Source organism: Hesperophylax consimilis, chromosome 1, assembly GCF_061612785.1.
Source record: "Hesperophylax consimilis isolate HC1 chromosome 1, BYU_Hcon_1.0, whole genome shotgun sequence".
Taxonomy (NCBI): Eukaryota; Metazoa; Arthropoda; class Insecta; order Trichoptera; family Limnephilidae; genus Hesperophylax; species Hesperophylax consimilis.
The window spans coordinates 28,197,705-28,216,057 of record NC_142836.1 but is presented as its reverse complement, the minus strand read 5'-3'; the positions used below and the strand labels follow the sequence as shown (position 1 = coordinate 28,216,057).

The 18,353-nt window shown below is 34.6% G+C and overlaps 1 protein-coding gene across 4 annotated transcripts; it reads right to left on the bottom strand.

Moving 5' to 3' along the window:
* Nucleotides 1-124: 124 nt before the first annotated feature.
* On the bottom strand, nucleotides 125-17,660 carry LOC149426569 (folliculin-interacting protein 1). 4 transcript variants are annotated; one of them, XM_089631811.1, is made up of 14 exons: nucleotides 17,431-17,660; nucleotides 15,889-16,126; nucleotides 15,047-15,159; nucleotides 14,604-14,872; nucleotides 13,543-13,665; nucleotides 12,067-12,197; nucleotides 10,849-10,979; nucleotides 10,433-10,576; nucleotides 9,735-9,890; nucleotides 7,782-9,656; nucleotides 7,590-7,693; nucleotides 3,938-4,037; nucleotides 2,564-2,669; nucleotides 125-506 (listed from the first exon to the last, which is right to left on the bottom strand). In XM_089631811.1, the coding sequence occupies exons 1-14, from the start codon at nucleotides 17,502-17,504 to the stop codon at nucleotides 300-302; spliced, it is 3,771 nt and encodes a 1,256-aa protein (XP_089487937.1). In that variant the 5' UTR covers nucleotides 17,505-17,660; the 3' UTR covers nucleotides 125-299. The 4 variants fall into 4 exon arrangements, with proteins under 4 accessions (XP_089487937.1, XP_089487954.1, XP_089487962.1 ...); XM_089631828.1 differs by lacking the exon at nucleotides 7,782-9,656; XM_089631836.1 differs by lacking the exons at nucleotides 7,782-9,656; nucleotides 9,735-9,890.
* Nucleotides 17,661-18,353: the final 693 nt, after the last annotated feature.

Below are 18,353 nucleotides of genomic sequence, written 5' to 3'. Positions count from 1 at the left end.
TCAAAAACTTGACAAGTACCATAGCATAGGTATAGATAAATCGGCCTTTATCCAACCAGGCTTAAGGCCGGCTTAACTACACCGCTAAACCGATGCGTAAGAATCTAATAAGTAAGCCGGTGAGTGTAGAAAAATATATTTATTTGATCTGTTTTACAAAATTCACAATTTACATACAAATAGTAATTTCAAGTACTAATAATAACAGTTTTATAAACTTATGTATACAATATTAACAAATGATAATATAATACTGTAATAGTGTTGCATGTCATCAGAGTTAGTTGCCAGGTGTCGCACTACCGGTAGCTCACACCGTACTTGAGCGTGACTTGAGGGGTGTGCGTTGAGGCAATGGCAAGAAGGAGCGGAACGTCATTGGGGTCCAGATTTAAAGTCTTTGTCAAATAATCCATATCGCAAAAGTCTTTGTCCATGAGCAGCTGAGCCAGTGCCTTTGATCTTACACAGAGTTCTCTTAGTTTCGACTCGATATAAACCAAACACTGAAAAAAAAAGTGTAAAATAAATTGAAATTAACATCCTGATATTTTTGAAACCTTGTCACTGTACATTATTTTTTATTTTCATGCCAAAAAGGCTTTAAAAAAAAGCAAAAGAATACATAAACATTTTTTAAAGATAATATATTGTTCTATGGAGACTTTCTAAACCTTGTGCATTAATGAGGTGGATTTTTTTTTAATACATTAAAATCTTGATTTTGATATTAGGTCTCTAATCCAAAATTAGTCACCAGCGACCTTTAATCTATAGTTTCAGGAAGATAAGCATAAACATTTTTGTGAGCTTATGTAGATATTTGTGCTTATCTTAGTTTGTTATTCGCATTAAAAAAATATTTATGTACATTAATCTATCATAATAAAAAATATGTAATTATATATTTTTTTCTTATAAGTTTTAGCAAAGCTATCTGTAACATTTATATCCATAGACAGATTATTTTTTATTATTTCACATACATACAAAACAGCGGATATATTTTATTTTTTGTAATGCTTTGTCTGCTAATTCACTTTTTAAGATGTCTTCTTTAAAAACTAGTATTTACCTTGTTTTTTGTGTTATTTTAAAACTCTTACATATTTCATGCTTTAGTTTTTTGTATTGCATCTTTACAGTAACTCTTTTGAAATAACTTAGTTTTATTTGATATTGTATCTCCACTTAAACCATGGAAATAAGATAAAAATACATATAATACCCACACTCAGGCTCCGCCTTTGTGGGATTTTTGAAGTGAAACTTCTTTAGGCGCGTAATGGATTTTCGGGGACGGAGTAAAACCGAGTCAGGATCGACACGAAAATGCGGGTACCCCCACCACCGCTCACCGTTCACTGTCCCTCTCTCACCATATGCGCTTGTTGAGGTGGGGGAGCCGCTCACGAACGTTCTCTCTCTTCTCTTCTTTCCTCTCTCTCAGACACCAGCGAACTGCGCCACGCCAAGCATCAGCTGCTTGGTTAGTATACTGCGTCGTGAGTGTAATACGAGTGAAATACGTAATTGATTGTGGTTCATACGGTTAATTTGAAAATAGAGAGAGAGGAATACTAGAAGTTTCACTTCTGTCTTGCGTAGGCTTGACACACCCACTTTTTTTTTAATTACATACATTTATTACAATATTTTTTATACAGTGTTCAGTATTTTATGTAACTATCCACGTATGTATAAAAAAAAAAAATTTTAAAATATATATCAACATAACTATGATTATAATGCCCCCTCCCTTCTCCCTTCCTAGCCGCAAACAAGCAGCGGGTGCGGACAAAAGAAGTGCATTTGAATGGAAAGGACTACAAAAAGGACTACTACTACTACTTTTTCTGTTTTGAATTACTTAAGAGGAACGGACCAACTGCGCTGCCTTTTTCATACAAATCTTAAATTTGGATTTGAGGCCAAAATACCCAACCAAAATGCAAATCCAAATAGATTCTTGTATGAAAAAGGCTGCGTAGCTGTTCCTCTAAATCAGGGGTCTCCAAACTATCCGGCCCGCCAGTGTCTTCCATCCGGCCCGCAACATCTTATGACCAGTGTTATCAAGAACCCGCGACAGCTAATGGCTAAGACCTTGCTCAGAAGGGGCGAAAACTCCGCAAATTTTTTAAATAAATATGCTCGTTGGCGAGGTACTTGGCACCAATACATTGCGTCCACAAGTATCGCGCGAATATATCAAGAGGATTTTTTTGAAAAATCTTTATTTGATTCGCAACGATATCAAGGTCTGAGAAACGAGCATCAAAAATTATCTTCAAAGCTACGTTATCTAAAGCTATATTTTCATCCCTGAAAATTCTATTGTCTACCCCCCCCCCCCCCCCTCCCTAGGACAGAATATATGGGTGTCTAGAAATTAAAACGGTTTTTGCCCTCCGAACTCATTGGAGTAGTCAATGTGGCCCTCCAGCTGAAAAGTTTGGAGACCCCTGCTCTAAATGATTGACTAATGGGTGAAGATAGGCATTTTCTGGTCAATTATCCTCTATTTTAGGAAGGTGGTCATGTAGAAAAAAAATAAACTAACCTGAGTGGGAGGTACTTTGGCAAGACACATTTGTGGAAGGGAATCTAGCATGGAAGCCACCAGGGCAGACATCCCACCGGCTCCTCCTCCCCACATTCTTACACTCCTGGAAACAACAAAATAGTCATTATCGGTAGTTCACAGATAGTCAGTGCCAAGGACAGTAATAAGTAGTAACTAAATTACTGTCCTGAGAAAAGTACAAGTGCCGACCACATGTGCAATTAAGTTGCAAGTCATTCAGCAAACTCTTGTATTTGTAGTAAAACATAATTGCGTGCCTGTCCAAATAGCATGACAATAACCCCCACCTAACCACAGGGATACACGCGCAGCAGTGGAAAGAGGTACAACCGAAAGAATAGACAAGATTCTCATCCAGTCAAATAAATTGCAACTTACGATAACTAATACTACAATGTCCACACACGGACAATTACTAAAAATTAAAGAAACAATTTAGTTGCCACTTATCACTGTCCTTGCTACTGGCTACTTGTGACATAGTCGTAAGAGTTGGTTGTGACTAATCTGAAATCTTTTTTAATGTTTACATCTAGTAATACTGAGATAACATCTAGTAGGGTGTGGATGATGTAGTACTGAGATAACCTCTAATAGGGTGTGGATGATGTAGTACCGAGATAACGTCTAGTAGGGTATGGGTGATGCAGTACTGAGATAATGTCTAGTAGGGTGTGGATGATGTAGTACTGAGATAACCTCTAATAGGGTGTGGATGATGTAGTACCGAGATAACGTCTAGTAGGGTATGGGTGATGCAGTACTGAGATAATGTCTAGTAGGGTGTGGATGATGTAGTACTGAGATAACCTCTAATAGGGTGTGGATGATGTAGTACCGAGATAACGTCTAGTAGGGTATGGGTGATGCAGTACTGAGATAATGTCTAGTAGGGTGTGGATGATGTAATACTGAGAGAACGTCTAGTAGAGTGTGGATGATGTAGTACTGAGATAATGTCTATTAGGGTGTGGATGATGTAGTACTGAGATAACGTAATTATTTGTAGCCATGGACACAAAATGTGCTAGTATATAACATTTTTTTTTTTTTTTTTTTTTTTTTAAAAAGAAAGACAAACATTCCCGGGTTACGAATAACCCAACAATGTTTGAAAATCTCCTACTACCACCACAGAAAGCCGAAAATGTTGCTTGTGTTGTGATGGAGGACTTAGCCAGCATAAAAACATAAACATAAACGAATACGTTTTACTGTGGAAGGGAATAGTCTAAGGCGTGCGCCGTGCATGGCTGTAAATCATCTGTCACGCAGCGCGGTTTTAACATTGGCGTCACTTCTTTCATCATGAGCATGAAATCATATAAGAAATTCAATATAAAATATTACCAATCATCAATATCTGCTAACAAGCAAGAGGCGCCTCCTTGCAAAGCGAGATCCCTTCGAAGTAATCTTTCCCAGTCTCCTCGTTTGCCTCCCACACCGCCTATAAATATATAAACAATCATTTTAAAATAAACAAAAATCAATCTGTAAAAAAAAAAGTTTTTTAATATAATATGTACGTCTAAAATTTATTTATTTTTTGACTGAGAATTGAACTTTCCTACCCAGGAACTAGTGTCGACAACTCGCCGATCAGGTAGGACCGTCATCTATTTAATATATTTACCGCTGTAATGTCATCCGATTTCAGAGAAATTCTTATACGACCTTATATGTGTGGGTACGTGATTGCCACCAAAAGTTGATAGAATGCATTGTCATTGACAATCTGCCGAGTTTCAGTTAGATCGGATGTCGGGAAGTGGGTTAATTTCCGCTTAATAAAATTAGCATTAATTCATTACCGATAACAAAAGTGAAATTCAAATAGATGTATTTAAAAAGAAGAAAGTTTTATGGTGGAATATTATTTAAAAAGAAGAAAGTTTTATGGTGGAATATTTAAAAAAAAAAAAAAACAAAAAAAACAAAAAAACTGCAATCTGGTATTTACAATAAATTAAATGTAGGTTGAAACCATTGACAGTGGAAATTGGAATAATCTTTTTTTTTCAAAGAAGATCGATTTATCACATCTTATTAAAATTTTCATTTGAAATATACTGGAGAACCTAATCTCCTTTGTATTTATCAAAACAAATCTTTTAATCTACGAGTGATTACTGGTTTAAACCATAATACTGGGAAAACTTTTATAGCAACCTCCATTAAGATTACGAATAAAGAGTTCCGCAAGAAATTGATGTGAGCAATATCTTTTAGAAACTACGAGATTGACTTTTTTGGTCATGAATGTTGGGACACGCAAGAGCAGGAACAGTGTTGTTGATTTAACTCATCTCCGAATTGTTAAGCTAAAAAATCGCACTCACCTCCGAATTAATTTTGAACCCAAAATTTAAACCTGTGGTGTACTAAATTGAATATAACTTTTAAACCATATATTTAAATCATTGACGAATAAGGACTAGACCGGGCCTATCAGCATGCAAAATGACCTCAAACCAATTTGGATTTGGTTCACTTGCAGTTATGAAAAAGCGCATGCATTATCTTGCAGTTTTTAGACAGCACTGTACATTGCGTTTTACCTTTTGTTGGTCTAAATTAGAACAATTTATTCTCCAAGCCAAGTAAGCGAGTTCATTTTTTCTATCACAAAAATAGCCCAGTTCCAAATATTTCAGAGGGTATCTCAAACTTACTTTTTAAAATGTAATCAGCTATCTAAAATTTTAAAAAAAATACAACTTACAGATAGCTTGAGGGCGGCGTATTAGCAAATGTGAGAAATTGACCGTGTTATATTTATTTCAAGCAAAGTTTCTGACGTCATCCTTCACACTAATCCCGATCATGACGTCATGCAGTGTGTGATGCACTATCAACCAATACAAATATCGAGGACTACCACAATACTGTATTACTACAGTATAGGATATGTTACATGAAAAGGTTTTTTCATATAGGCTTACAATATTTTTCATATACATAATAAGTTAGGTTAGGTAGCTTCGTTAGGTAAAAGATAACTTCATGCTCTGTTTTATATTCTAGGGAACATGCATTTGTATTATCGAGGCTTTCTAAGCAAGGCGGCGGAATTCAGTAGTGAGTGAAATGACTCCTAGGTGTAGTTATTTTTAGATTCGAATTAGCTATCATAGGACGTATCTAGTTTTTTTTTTTTTTTTTCTTTTGTTTTATAGAGTTTTAAACATTACAATTTTCAACTACCATACTAGGCTAATGCCCGTGTTATGGTAGTCATAGTCATATTACATCAATGGTTAAAATGTTAATAATTGTGTATTGGAAGTTATGTAAAAAATATATTTTACCTTAAAAAACTATGGTCACCGGATAACTCATCAAAATGACAATTTGACACACCTATGAAAAGTGTTATAAAGTTGTGAAAAGTGATGAAACAAAAACTATTTTACCTAGTTTTTGTTTCATCACTTTTAATGACTTTATATCACCTTTTAAAGGTGTGATGAATTGTCATTTTGAGGAGTTATCACGAAACCAAAAAATATATACTAATATGCGTATTTACCTAACTGGATATAATTTCGGATATTTTTCGTAATTTTTTTATTTAGATTAAAAAGTTGAATATTGGCCAATCTTATTGGCATATATATACTTATAATTAATTTTATTTTTACATACACGGTCGAACTTGGTTATAAAGATCACGGCAACAGCGAGTTCATGGCTCTAATGAGCAATTGGAAAACAATATTTTAGTTCAGGCTTATCTTCAAGCAATTATTAGCTTATAACGAGGTCAATTCACTGATTTACATTTAAATAATTTTGTCTATACAATTTCTGAATACTTGAATGGGTCGTTGGGACTGAAAAAATTTCTGAAATTGGGAATTATTCTCGAAGTAAGTGGAACAAACTAAGGGGCGGTATAGCTAGGAGGTTAGCTGCCCGGCACACAACGGCGGCTGGCAGGAATCTCCAATCACGTTAGGAACGGATTCATATTTCTACCGCATTACCCGTGTAAGTCCAACTATATGAGTTTTGCAAATTTTTTCTCTTTTTACGTTTTCTTTTGTATTACAACTCATCTTCAATTTTGTTTTCAAAACAAATAAATATGTTTATGAAAGTACCTAGTTACGAGTACCTACATCCCTGCACGGGGTAAATTTATGATAGTGATGCAAAACTTTTTCAGTAGAGGGGCCGCTTTGCCTATTTTTCAAACAGCCCGCAACCTACGAGTGGATTTTTTTTTGTGTGACAACAGACAATTTAGTGATATTTTTCTCGGAAGCATTGAAACGGGTGATGATAGTTTTAATGCGTTGATTGTTTTGAGGAGGAAATTGAGAAGCATGAAAGCAAAAACTTAAAAAAAATCATTGCTTATAAATTTCGTTTATATAAGGGTATTTTTCTAAATTATTTTTTTAATAAGTGTAATGCTTACTCGTATTTTGAAAGCATACTGTACATTTGCGAATATATTGATAGTAGAGGTAGGTAGGTAGGTACATATCACTTTTAAAATACCTATTTTGGATATAATGAGTAATGGCTATAAGGAGCAAATTTAGTCGGTCCCCTCGTACTCGTTATAACCAATTGTTACTGTATAAACTTATAGTGAAACATTTCAAATGATAGCACCCACTACACATTTTTCGTGCAAGCTTATCAAGTTCAGAACCACTAGCCTTTTTAAAAAATCACTATAACGACGATCACTAACAAAATTTAGTTAGTAAATTTCAGGGAAAAACTTTACCAATGTATTATTGCCAACACTACGAAACGAATGTTTCATCAGCTATAGAGCGATTGGCATTTAAAATTCGAAACACAGATGTCACTTGTATGTCCGTTTTTCGGTTTTAAGCTGACATATTTCAGGCCCGCCGTGCTAGCATGGTTGGGGTTTAAGAGTTAGCGATACACCCCCGCCGTGCCAGTTGGAGTTGAGTTGATTTGGAGGCCAATGGGTTAGTGAGAAGACTTAAAAATATAAATCATAAAAATTATTTACCTTGAAGGACAAAGTCCGAAACATAGTGATCTGTAACTCCCCCGAATAAGCTGTGACAATAACCTGCAGAAGACGTTTCATCACCTTCAGGAGAAAGGACCATCCTTTAAAATAAGGGAATAATGAATATTAATAAAAACATGCAACAGTAATGTGTACATAATTAATGGTAAGGTTACGTTCTATACTCACGTTGGTAAAGGGAATTCTAGAAAATCTTCTTGATGAGTTTGCGATTGGACAGGCGTTGAATAAAGTGGCTCTTTCACTTGGGATGCTTTTGAATCGGTTTGTTCTGTTGGGTGGCTTAAATTGACAACTACAGTGTGTTCTAATTTCTGTTTAATAAAAACTTTAGACTCGTCACGTTGCTCCATGTGCGTTACTATGGTAGGGCAAACCGCAACCTTCTCTGGGGGGAACTGGATCTCACGCTGGTCTGGAATGTCGCTGGTGTATTCGAGCTCTGAAGCATTGGAGGGTGTCTGCAGGGCTTGGCCGTTCAAGGAACAGTTGACACACGTATCCGAATCTTCTGTCAACGCTGCAATACTGGATCCAGCTTCAAATTCAAATCCATCCATTTTCAGGTTTCCCGGCTTACCTATTACGTGTCGGTCCAGAAGCTCCAAGTTTTTACTCTTCATGTAATTAGTAACAATCTGTGGGTACTTATCAAATTCGAATTTAACTCCGGAATGTTTTTTAAATTTGGAATGTTGGCATTTAGGTTTGCGCGTGCAGCATACATCATCACGTTGCAAAGAATTTCTATCAGGTAACTCAGCCTTAAGACTACTGGGGTTTTCCCTAGGATAACTGTGTGAGCGTTGGCTTTCTCTTTCTGCTTCTAATTCGGGAACATCTGGACTGTGGGGCACCACACACTTCACACTACTATCACAGGGAAGTTCAATTTCACTTTGCTCTTTCACGGGCAATCTCTTTAATCCTTCAAGAACTTCATCCTCCCCAAGAACAAATACAACATTATTCTCACGGGGACTCTCTACTGGGGTCTTTATTTCGTTCTTGATACAACTAGAGGCACTAACCAATTTTGTATCATTGAGATTTAAAGAAATTATATTTGAGGTTTCAGAAGGTAATTCTTCACAAGCGCTTTTTTTTTCACATTCTAATTTAATATAAGAGTCTACGAACATATCCTTTTCGAAATCTTGGGTTTCTGTATTTCCATCAACATCACTTTTATTGTTGAATAAAACACCACTTGTTGGAACACGGCACAGTTTATTAACTTTGGGTTGAATTATATTTAAATTTATTTGATCATTATTATTATTTGTATGTGGATAATCATATTTATCTTTGTTCGTTTTAATTGAGTTCTCTGAACTGTCTGTAGGTATAAAAACTGACTTACAATTAGGACTCGAATCATACGATGATTGATGTGATTCAATTGAGGTATTACTTATATTGTGCAATTTATAAGCACGACTTAGAGTTCGTTTTAGAGAGCAGTTTGATTTAGGACTTAGCGTATTTTCATAACATGTTTCTAATTTATTAGGTGAAACTAAATTTCCCGCTTCGTTTGAGATTCGCAAATTATTAGTAACATCGCACTGACGCTTTAAGTGTTTAAATGCACCATCTTCGTTTGTTGCAAAAGTTCTCATTTCTATTAAATCTCCCAAAGCGTGGTCAGACTCAACTTTCTTTAAGCACTCTCCCAGTTTAATGTTATCAGCTTGATAAGTTTCCATCAAACGATCGATGGAGTCCCAAGAAACGGGCTTGGTTTCTATGCTTAACCTTTTGACTTCTCCACATCTTATAAAATATGATAAAACATTTAGAATTTTCTTCACTATGGATATATTTTGTTTGCCGTAAATAATAGTCCTCGATATTCTAGTGGGCATCCCAATGACTCCATACAATTCTCCAAGCTGCGCCCACAGAGGGTTGTAAGGGTGGATATTATTCAGTAGATCTAGTTCCTTCTGTTGCGATACCGAAGACACGTTGTATGGACTCACGGAGTTGACCCATCCCAGATGGTGCGTCAAGATATTTGTTATGAGGGTACTCATAAAACTGAAAATACAAACAAACATGATAAAAATAATAACAATTTTATGTAAATCACCGAAGGGTAGAAAAATAAATACTCACAAATAAGTATCCTTGGTATCCATTGCAGACAAAAGTGAGCAGAAATCTTTCAAAAATGTATCAGCAATTTTGTCCCCCACAGTACGTTTCTGTGAACATGACAAAAATGGCCATAGAGGGGCTCCTATACGGGGAGATGTAAGTAAATCCACTAACCTGAAATAAATATAAAAAAAACAAGTAAATTACAAGTCTTGGCTAATTACCTAGACCGGGGGTGGGCAGACCGCGGCTCTTTGCGTAAGCGTTTGTGGCTCTCCAGATATCAACTCCAGTTTCACCAGCCTTCTGTGATGGACCCGCCGAATGAACTCTGACTTAAACAACATCAGTGTTGCCAACTCAGCTCTTTTAGAGCTAGCTTTAGCTCTAAATCTAGGTCATCAGCTCCAAAAAAATGGTTTAGCTTCTTAGCTCCTTTTTCTTCACTTTAAGGTCTACCGACCAAGACCTAAGCAATAAAATTCTAGTAACTAGTCGTGCTTTTTCAGAAGTGCCGCGAAAGTAGAAAGTGTGAGGGAGATATAGAAAGAGGAAGTACACTGTCGCCAAATTGCAATGCAATCCCGAACTACAGAAATTATAATAATAATATACTAGTACATTATACTTTGGTAGCAAATAAACGCTGCAGTTTGCATGGTCTGCTGCTTAAGTCAAGTTGAAATAGTGTGTTTAATGAAAGTGTGGGTAGTTACCACTGTGCCGCCTCGTGTGTTGCAATGGCCATGTTACTGATGAAAGCGTGTGGCTTGTTGAGGGCGTCCCTCACGGCGAGCCGCAACCGGCCCAGTGCCCCCTCCACCAACACGGCATGCTCCATCAGGAACCTCAGCATTTGTCTGAAACATTTGTATTTTCTTTTCCCTCTTATTTTGTTCATCAGCTAGGTTATTTAAATAATAAATCAACCTCAACTAAGTGGCCATGAGTGATCTATCAATGGCCATCCCCGTACGCAATTGTCGCACATTTGATCCATGAAGTATCGCTGCGCGTTGGGGTTCATTGGGTTGAAAAGGACTGCGTTGTATATGTTAAGAGGGAAACATCTAGTATTATTCATAAAATAAACATATTTAGACTTTATGTAATGATAAGAGAATGCACTTACGATTCTATCTTCTCAGTTAATGTGATGACGATTGCTAGACCCATTTTTTCTTTTCTTTTATAATAATATGATGATCTTCCAGAGCTATTGGTCAGGTTTTCTGATGTTCCACATCCTGTGTTGTTGCATGCCTAGAGAAAACATAAGATTGCAGAAAACACAAAACACACCCGCAAACAAAGAAATTTTTTTATTTTTCGGAATAACTTTATTGAGTAAAACCTCAAATTGTAATATTTAATTATTGAAGACAAGTCCTAGATGTGACCGTATCCTTTTCTGATTTTTCTGTTTCAGATTTTCGTTTAGAAATCGCTAATATTGTCTTCAATAATTAAAGAAATTTTATTTGATAATAATAAGTAATCACAAATGTTTTACATTTGGGAATGTATCATTAGTTTTTGTTTACATATTTATAATTTTTACATTTAATTTATAAAACTCCATGTTTTTTTTTTAATATTTAAATAAATAAAATTAAATGTTCATTTTTTTTTTTTTAATTTAATTAAAATCAAATTTAATAATATAATTATTTAGTTCTGCAAGTATTTTTTGGTTTTCAATAACAAAAACCAAAAAATACTTGCAGAACTTAATAATTATATTATTAAATTTGATTTTAATTAAATTTAAAAAAAAATTAAATGGAGTTCTACGAATTAAAACAAAAACAATAAATACATATAAGTTCTGTTTAATGCTTTATGTCACGGCTGTATCAGAGTTCAAAGCCATTTTCTAACTGTGGATAAGCCACAGTTTTATCCACGTTGTTAAGCTACATTTGTCTTTTGTTATCAACAATAATTCTGATGTTTACATTTGTCAAATTCATATTAATTAATACATAGCATCACGGGCTTAGCCAGGTTCTGGTTTCAGGGGGTTTTGGAGAGTAAAAAGGCTAACTATGTGGAGGGGGGGGGAAAGGGGCGGTACGAAGATGATCACTTTTTTTAAATAGTGTGGTTAAATTTTAAACAAATAAATTTTATTTTAAAATTTATTATTTAATTTGAATTAATGCAAATTAATTTGAAACATTACAATTTTTACAATACTTCTACAGTAGAGTGGCAACCTAGCGCGAGGGCGGTGCAGCACGATTCAGAATGAAAACATAGAGAGGTTACATTTTTCGGGAGGGTTTGAACCCCCAAAAACCCCCCCTGGCTACGCCCATAGATGAATACAATATACGTAGTAACTTACTTGTGAATCCTTAGTACTAGAAGTTACAGAAGATGAGGGAGGTAAAAATGTACTATCCAAGGCAGTGGAAAGGTGATGATTTAAACGCCATTGTAAGCTTGTCGGTCTTGTTTGGGAAAGATCACCAGCATCTAAAAATAATACAATATACCACCGATAAAGTAACAATTAAAGAGAGCGTTAATCGTTTGAAAGCCCAGCTACCACGACCCAATACCTCCGTTGTGTGCAGACGCAAAACTTCAAGCGGTTCGCTGTGTGCCAGCTGATTCTATTTTTGTAATAACTTACATTTTATTTGCAAAATTATGTTTTTGTAAATTATCTCACCTGATAATGTGTTTATAAATTTATAAATTTAATAATTTAACTATTATATGATTTTTTCCAAAAAATATGAAAATAATAATAATAAATATAAAGTTTTAAATATAAAATATTAAGTTAAATATAATGACATTCATAGTAATGAAAACACTGAAGAAAATACACAACAAACTACACAAACTGCACATGAGGCGGGCGCGTTGAAGAATGACACGGTAGTAACTTTGTTATTATTTTTAAATGGCTACTCATTACGAAACGAAAAGAAAGTACTTTAGTCTCATTGTTCATTTTGTTTCAAATTGAATAAGATTTATTTTAGTAGGCTAAGAATATTTGTTTAGATGCAAAAATCCAATGAAAAGAAAGTATATTTTAAATGTACCTATGGTAGCATTCAACGACTACAAATTTTTCATGGCCGATAGTCACTTGCGGCACACACAGAGTTAATTTAATAGGTGTATTTAATTGACTGATTTAAATATGAAAGGTTGGTACATACTTCTTATAAAAATTACAATTTTAAAAAGAAGAACTTGTAACACTTAGATGAAGGCCTTTCATGCTGGGTCTCCTGCGACAAACTGTTTTCTGTGGCCGATAGAAAACAAAAAAACATTGGAGATTTTTGAGAGAAAGCATTTTGTCTCAGGAGATCCGGCTTTATGCACATATGTAAAATAATCAACACAATTATAAGTTTATCTGTAAAATACATGCATGAAAAAAATATTTATTTACGACATTCGCCATTAGAGCAGTTGGAAAGAGGCAGATTAATTAAACAACCAATTAGTAGCTAAGTAGATAAATGCATAGGGTTCCCACACTGGCATTGTGGATTCAATCCTCTGCTAGCTCTTTATCGTTGCACAAGCAGCATTTCCCGCTTTAATAATGAAAGTACATAGGAGGAATTCAAATATTGTCCACTTATTATAACTGGGGAAGGTGTATATATATATATATTTTTTTTTATTTAAATAATGTATCTGATGAAAATATCTAAAGGCTCTGCTAAATTTCAGTAAAACAAGCAAATTTTACTGAAATTTTTGCCGTAAAAACTAACTCAAATACCTTAAAGATAATTACACACATATGTTTGCACAACATATCCCAAGAAAAGCAATGTTGTTAACTTACTATCATGTTTGAATAATTCTTCCGTGCCATTGGATGCATTCTCTCTATCCCAAAAGCAGGAAGAAGATTCACTGTTAGAATTACAACCAAAGCTGCTGTGAGATGAAATTTCACTGCAGAAACCTGGAAATTTTATAAAATAAATAATTAAAATTAGGTTAAAAAATAATTCTACTTAGGGTTCCCACATCTGTTTAAAAAACAGATGGCAAAAAACCGAACATCTGACGCCCTGTTCACACTTTGAACGGTAATAATCTGCTTCTTTGTGACTGGAGAGCGGACAGGTTGTGGGGTCGGGGTGTTGTAGTGGGGCGCAAGTTGGAATGCGACATGGAGACAAGTGTGAACTTCTCCATACAAACCTACGAGCGGGCGAGTTCCGAGACGATTTTTTAAACAGATGCTGGAGATGACTTTTAACTGTGTCAAATAAGTGTGAACAGCTCCATATAAGCTCTTTAGCCACTAAGGCATCCGAATTTCAAACGGAAGTGATAACGGGCCCTTAGGGGAAATTTAAAATATTGATATCAAAGAAATAATTATGCAAACAATACAGGCTGATATCAATAATAAAAAATAATAAAAATATAACAGCATTTGTTTACAAAAATGTTTTTAATCTAACAATATAAATGATTTATAATGTTGACGGAATGTAAACATTCATTATCTAAAGAGCTCGCAAAATAGGTCAACAATATTTTTGTTTAAATTATTGCAGTTGTGTATAAGCATACGAAAATAAAAATAAGAAAATGGATGGGTAGAAATGATTTCTTGTTTAACGAATGAATGAAAAGTTAAAAGTGATTTTCTTCAGAACTACGAAAATAGGAGTTTCCTTAAAAAGTTATACACTCGTAATCCTATTTTTCCGATCCACTCGACTACATAATTTTTTTTTTTTTTTTTAATTCCCAGATATGTTCCACTTGTACTCAATGCGGCTTACAAACATTTGAAAAAAAGTGGTCCTTCTTAAAGGGTTTTGAATGGCTGCCTTATAATATCTTGTTCAAGTCCTTCCTTTGATTCCCATGAAAATAATGTGGTACCTGAATCGTCTTTCCCCATGCAGCAGTTGACAGATAAATGATCTTCCATATTCCCAGTGGATACACGACCGGGCTCCCCAGAATCCACGCTATTGCAATAGCTCGAGGAATATAAATTGGAATTTTCGATTGATTTGTCGCTTTTGTGAAGAACATCGCTCGTACTGGCGGCGGCATCACTAGAAATGCTGGCTTCACTGGAGGTACCCTTGGTATTTGGCTGATATCTTCTTCGTCCTGGAGAACAATACACTTTGGTACACATTAGTCTGTGGAAAAACATATTCATTTAATGACGAGCAATAAATTTAACCTTTGACCATTTATCTGAGATAAACATTGCTATTCATAGTGCATATTGAATAAATTAAATAAACAAACACTACATTATATTATGAATCAGATTATTAAAATAAAAATTTTAGTTTTTAAAAAAATCTAACCTTTGTGGGGCATTCAAAATATGAACTTTTAAAGACATTCCTTTAAAATTCATCGCTACAGAACCAAAGATCATTTCGCCCAGAAGAATGGCATCAGGATTCATCATTTTACACTGTAAAATAAATAAACAAAACCATTTAAAAAGTGATTTTACTCAGTTATAAAGCAAATTGTTAAATTGTTTTATTATTATTTGAATTTTCGTTGGGATAAAAATTCCTACAAACTTTTTATTTATTTTTAATTAGTGACAATTTGTACAATGCACCCTTTGAAGTGTGAAATTTGTCATATATTATGTAATTCATAAAAATAATAAGCAGGAACAACTTGAAAATTATTATAAAAATTCAAATATGATTTAATTACGGGTCACAAAAAAAATCATATGAAGATATTATAATTTTGTAAAGAAACTGATAAACAACCATTAATGTTGGGTAAATGTTTATCAGTTTTATCAAATTTAAAACACATTTATCAGTAAGGGGGTAAGTCAAGTTAGGTTATGTTAGGTTAATTACACAGCAAAACTTGTTTATAAATATACTGTTTTTTGTAAATTGAATAATAATATTATTGAACATACGTCCAGGAGTAAAGTGAACAAACTTGAGGGGGTTGTTCTACGTGATTAAACAAGTAAAAAAAATAAAGGGAGTTCTACAAATTAAACTTAATAGCAATAAATAAACAAGTTAGGACACATTAAACAATTCGTAATATACAATAAAGTTAGTTGGAGGGAATTGTAAAAAAAAAACATTTTTATTTTATTTCCTGGAAATGGTCTTAATGTTACTTGAAGTGCTGCATAAATAAGATAAAACGTAAAATTCACCTTAAAACCAAATCCATCAGCCATTTCCACTATATTTGAATCCGTCAAAGGAGTCCTCTCTTCACTCTCATTGACCTTTATGTTTTTGTTAGTGTTTGAAAAGCTTTTAGAGGACGGCTTAGACTGGTGGAGGGACACTTTCTCCACAGCCGCGGAGTCAAACAGCAGCTTCCTCCCTCTCCACTCGCACTCCCGGAAGAGCAGCACCCGCACCTGCCCCTTGCTGAATGTGAATGGTCTGAAAATATCATTCATTCATTAATCAAGTACGCACTTCAATTATTGTACTTACATTACAAAATACTTTTTACATTTTTAAACATACAGAGGAACAAGAGTTCCCAACCGGTCGATAGAAAAGGTAAAATTGGTACATCCCAAATACGATTGTAAAATTGTCTTAAATACCTAGAACATAGGTTCCTATTTCCATAGTTTTATAAAAGAAAATTCTTTGTCTAAGACAAATTGATTTTGTTAGATTTGATGCGCTTTAATGATCAAAGTTTTGAAGCACTAATAAAAGCAAAATTAAACATTCTAATAAGATTCTTGTTAGAAGTCGATCCCCATGAAAATGAAGGCAAAAAAAAAGTTGCCAATGTTGAAAAATAAGGAAATTTCAGGTATATGGAGGTATTAGATTCTTGTAATCTCAAATTTGAGTAACTTGAGTATAACATAAATATGCAAAAGGCTTTGCCACATGTACACTTCGGAGTGGCGGTACTACGCGCCACTCCAGGCCGCTGCACAGAAAAGGCTCAATGGACTATGCTGTAAACCGTTACCTTGCTTTCGAACTTTACTTTTCTGCGCGGCAACCTGGAGTGGCGCGTGGTACCGCCGCTCCGAAGTGTGGCAGAGTCTAATGATACACGATACACAATTCAAAATACGAATGGCAGTGCTGCAGTACCGCCTGTGCATGTACCGTAACTTCACATACTTTTCTGCTGGCCATAAATATCAACAATTTGACGGCTTATAAATATCTTCGGTAAATTTCACTGTAGGAGACGACCTCATTGTGGTGATCAATGAACCAAAAATTCGGTTACTCAATCAGCATTGTTTGATCATGATCAGTCACAAAGCACACATTGCTCACTTACACAGAAATAAAAGCATATCACTATATCTCCTTCAACTTCTCAAACCCACATAATATTTATAAGAGAATATAACATACCAAAATTTCTCACTACTCTCTAAAAGGGATTCACCAAAGAGAAGAGTTATAGAATGATAAGTGGGTTAGAAATTGTGTTATATATTGACTGATAAATCTGTAATTCTATTAAATTGACAGTTATCACAAGAGAGTTCAGAGAACAATCATTTTACTGCGAAATATGGCACTAAAATCAACATCACCTGATCATATTAATTTATTTCACATCACTTTGTAGTAAATGTAGATTCTTGACATTATTCATGTTCAATTCTAATATGAAACCCATTCATTAGTCATGACGAAAATCGAGAATTTAGGGAATTATGAGATGAACATAGAATATCGTAACGAGATTATAAACATACTTAAAATCTTCCTGGATATTACGTTCTGATTTGGCAACCTTCCTTGATTGAAACAGTCTGTTAAATAAAGCCATCTTTTTAACTGAGATATTTTTGCAACTTCTTAAATTTCACTTCATTATTTGAATTTTGATATAATATGCCACACGACCGAACTCGTGAACGGGCGGTATGTGTTTTTCTCATCTGCTTGCTTTTAAAGCCATTGAAAATATACCTAAACACCTACACTACACTACAAAGATCCTGTAAATATCAAGATCACGTGTGCCAAAAGTCATATGACAAGACTAGTGATGGACGGTGGAAAATCAGGGAAATGCCTAATCTCGAAATCGATATTTCAGCACAGCGATATTGGTATCGATTATAGCGATATAATATTATCATCCCATATATTTTGCACAATATCATCCTCAAACCCTCTATTTTTATTGTTCTTCAATTTTTTCCTTTCTTTTTATTTTTTATTTAAACACTGTTTCAACTATTTCCGTATGTGCTACACATATTTAAATAAAAAAAGTATATTTTTGTTTTTGTTATTTTTTTTGGGATGTTATGCCGTGTTGCGCTAACTCCTTCTTTTGCCAACGTTTCGGACAACGTGTCCATCGTCAGGGCAGATGTGTCCCATGATGATATGTCCCATATCCCATGATATCCCAGATGTGACACATCTCCCCTGATAATGGACACTGTAACGTTGGCTAAAGAAGGAGTTAGCGCAACACGGCATAACACCCCGAAAACAAATAACAAAAATACTTTTGGCCGTGAAAATCTTAAAGTATATTTTAATGATTATACACCGGTAACTCCGGGAAACGGGAACGAGAAAAAAATCGATCAAAAATAAAAAGATCATATCTATTTAACACTTTCTCATGTTTTGTTCTTCTTAGCTAGTTACACTGGGATCT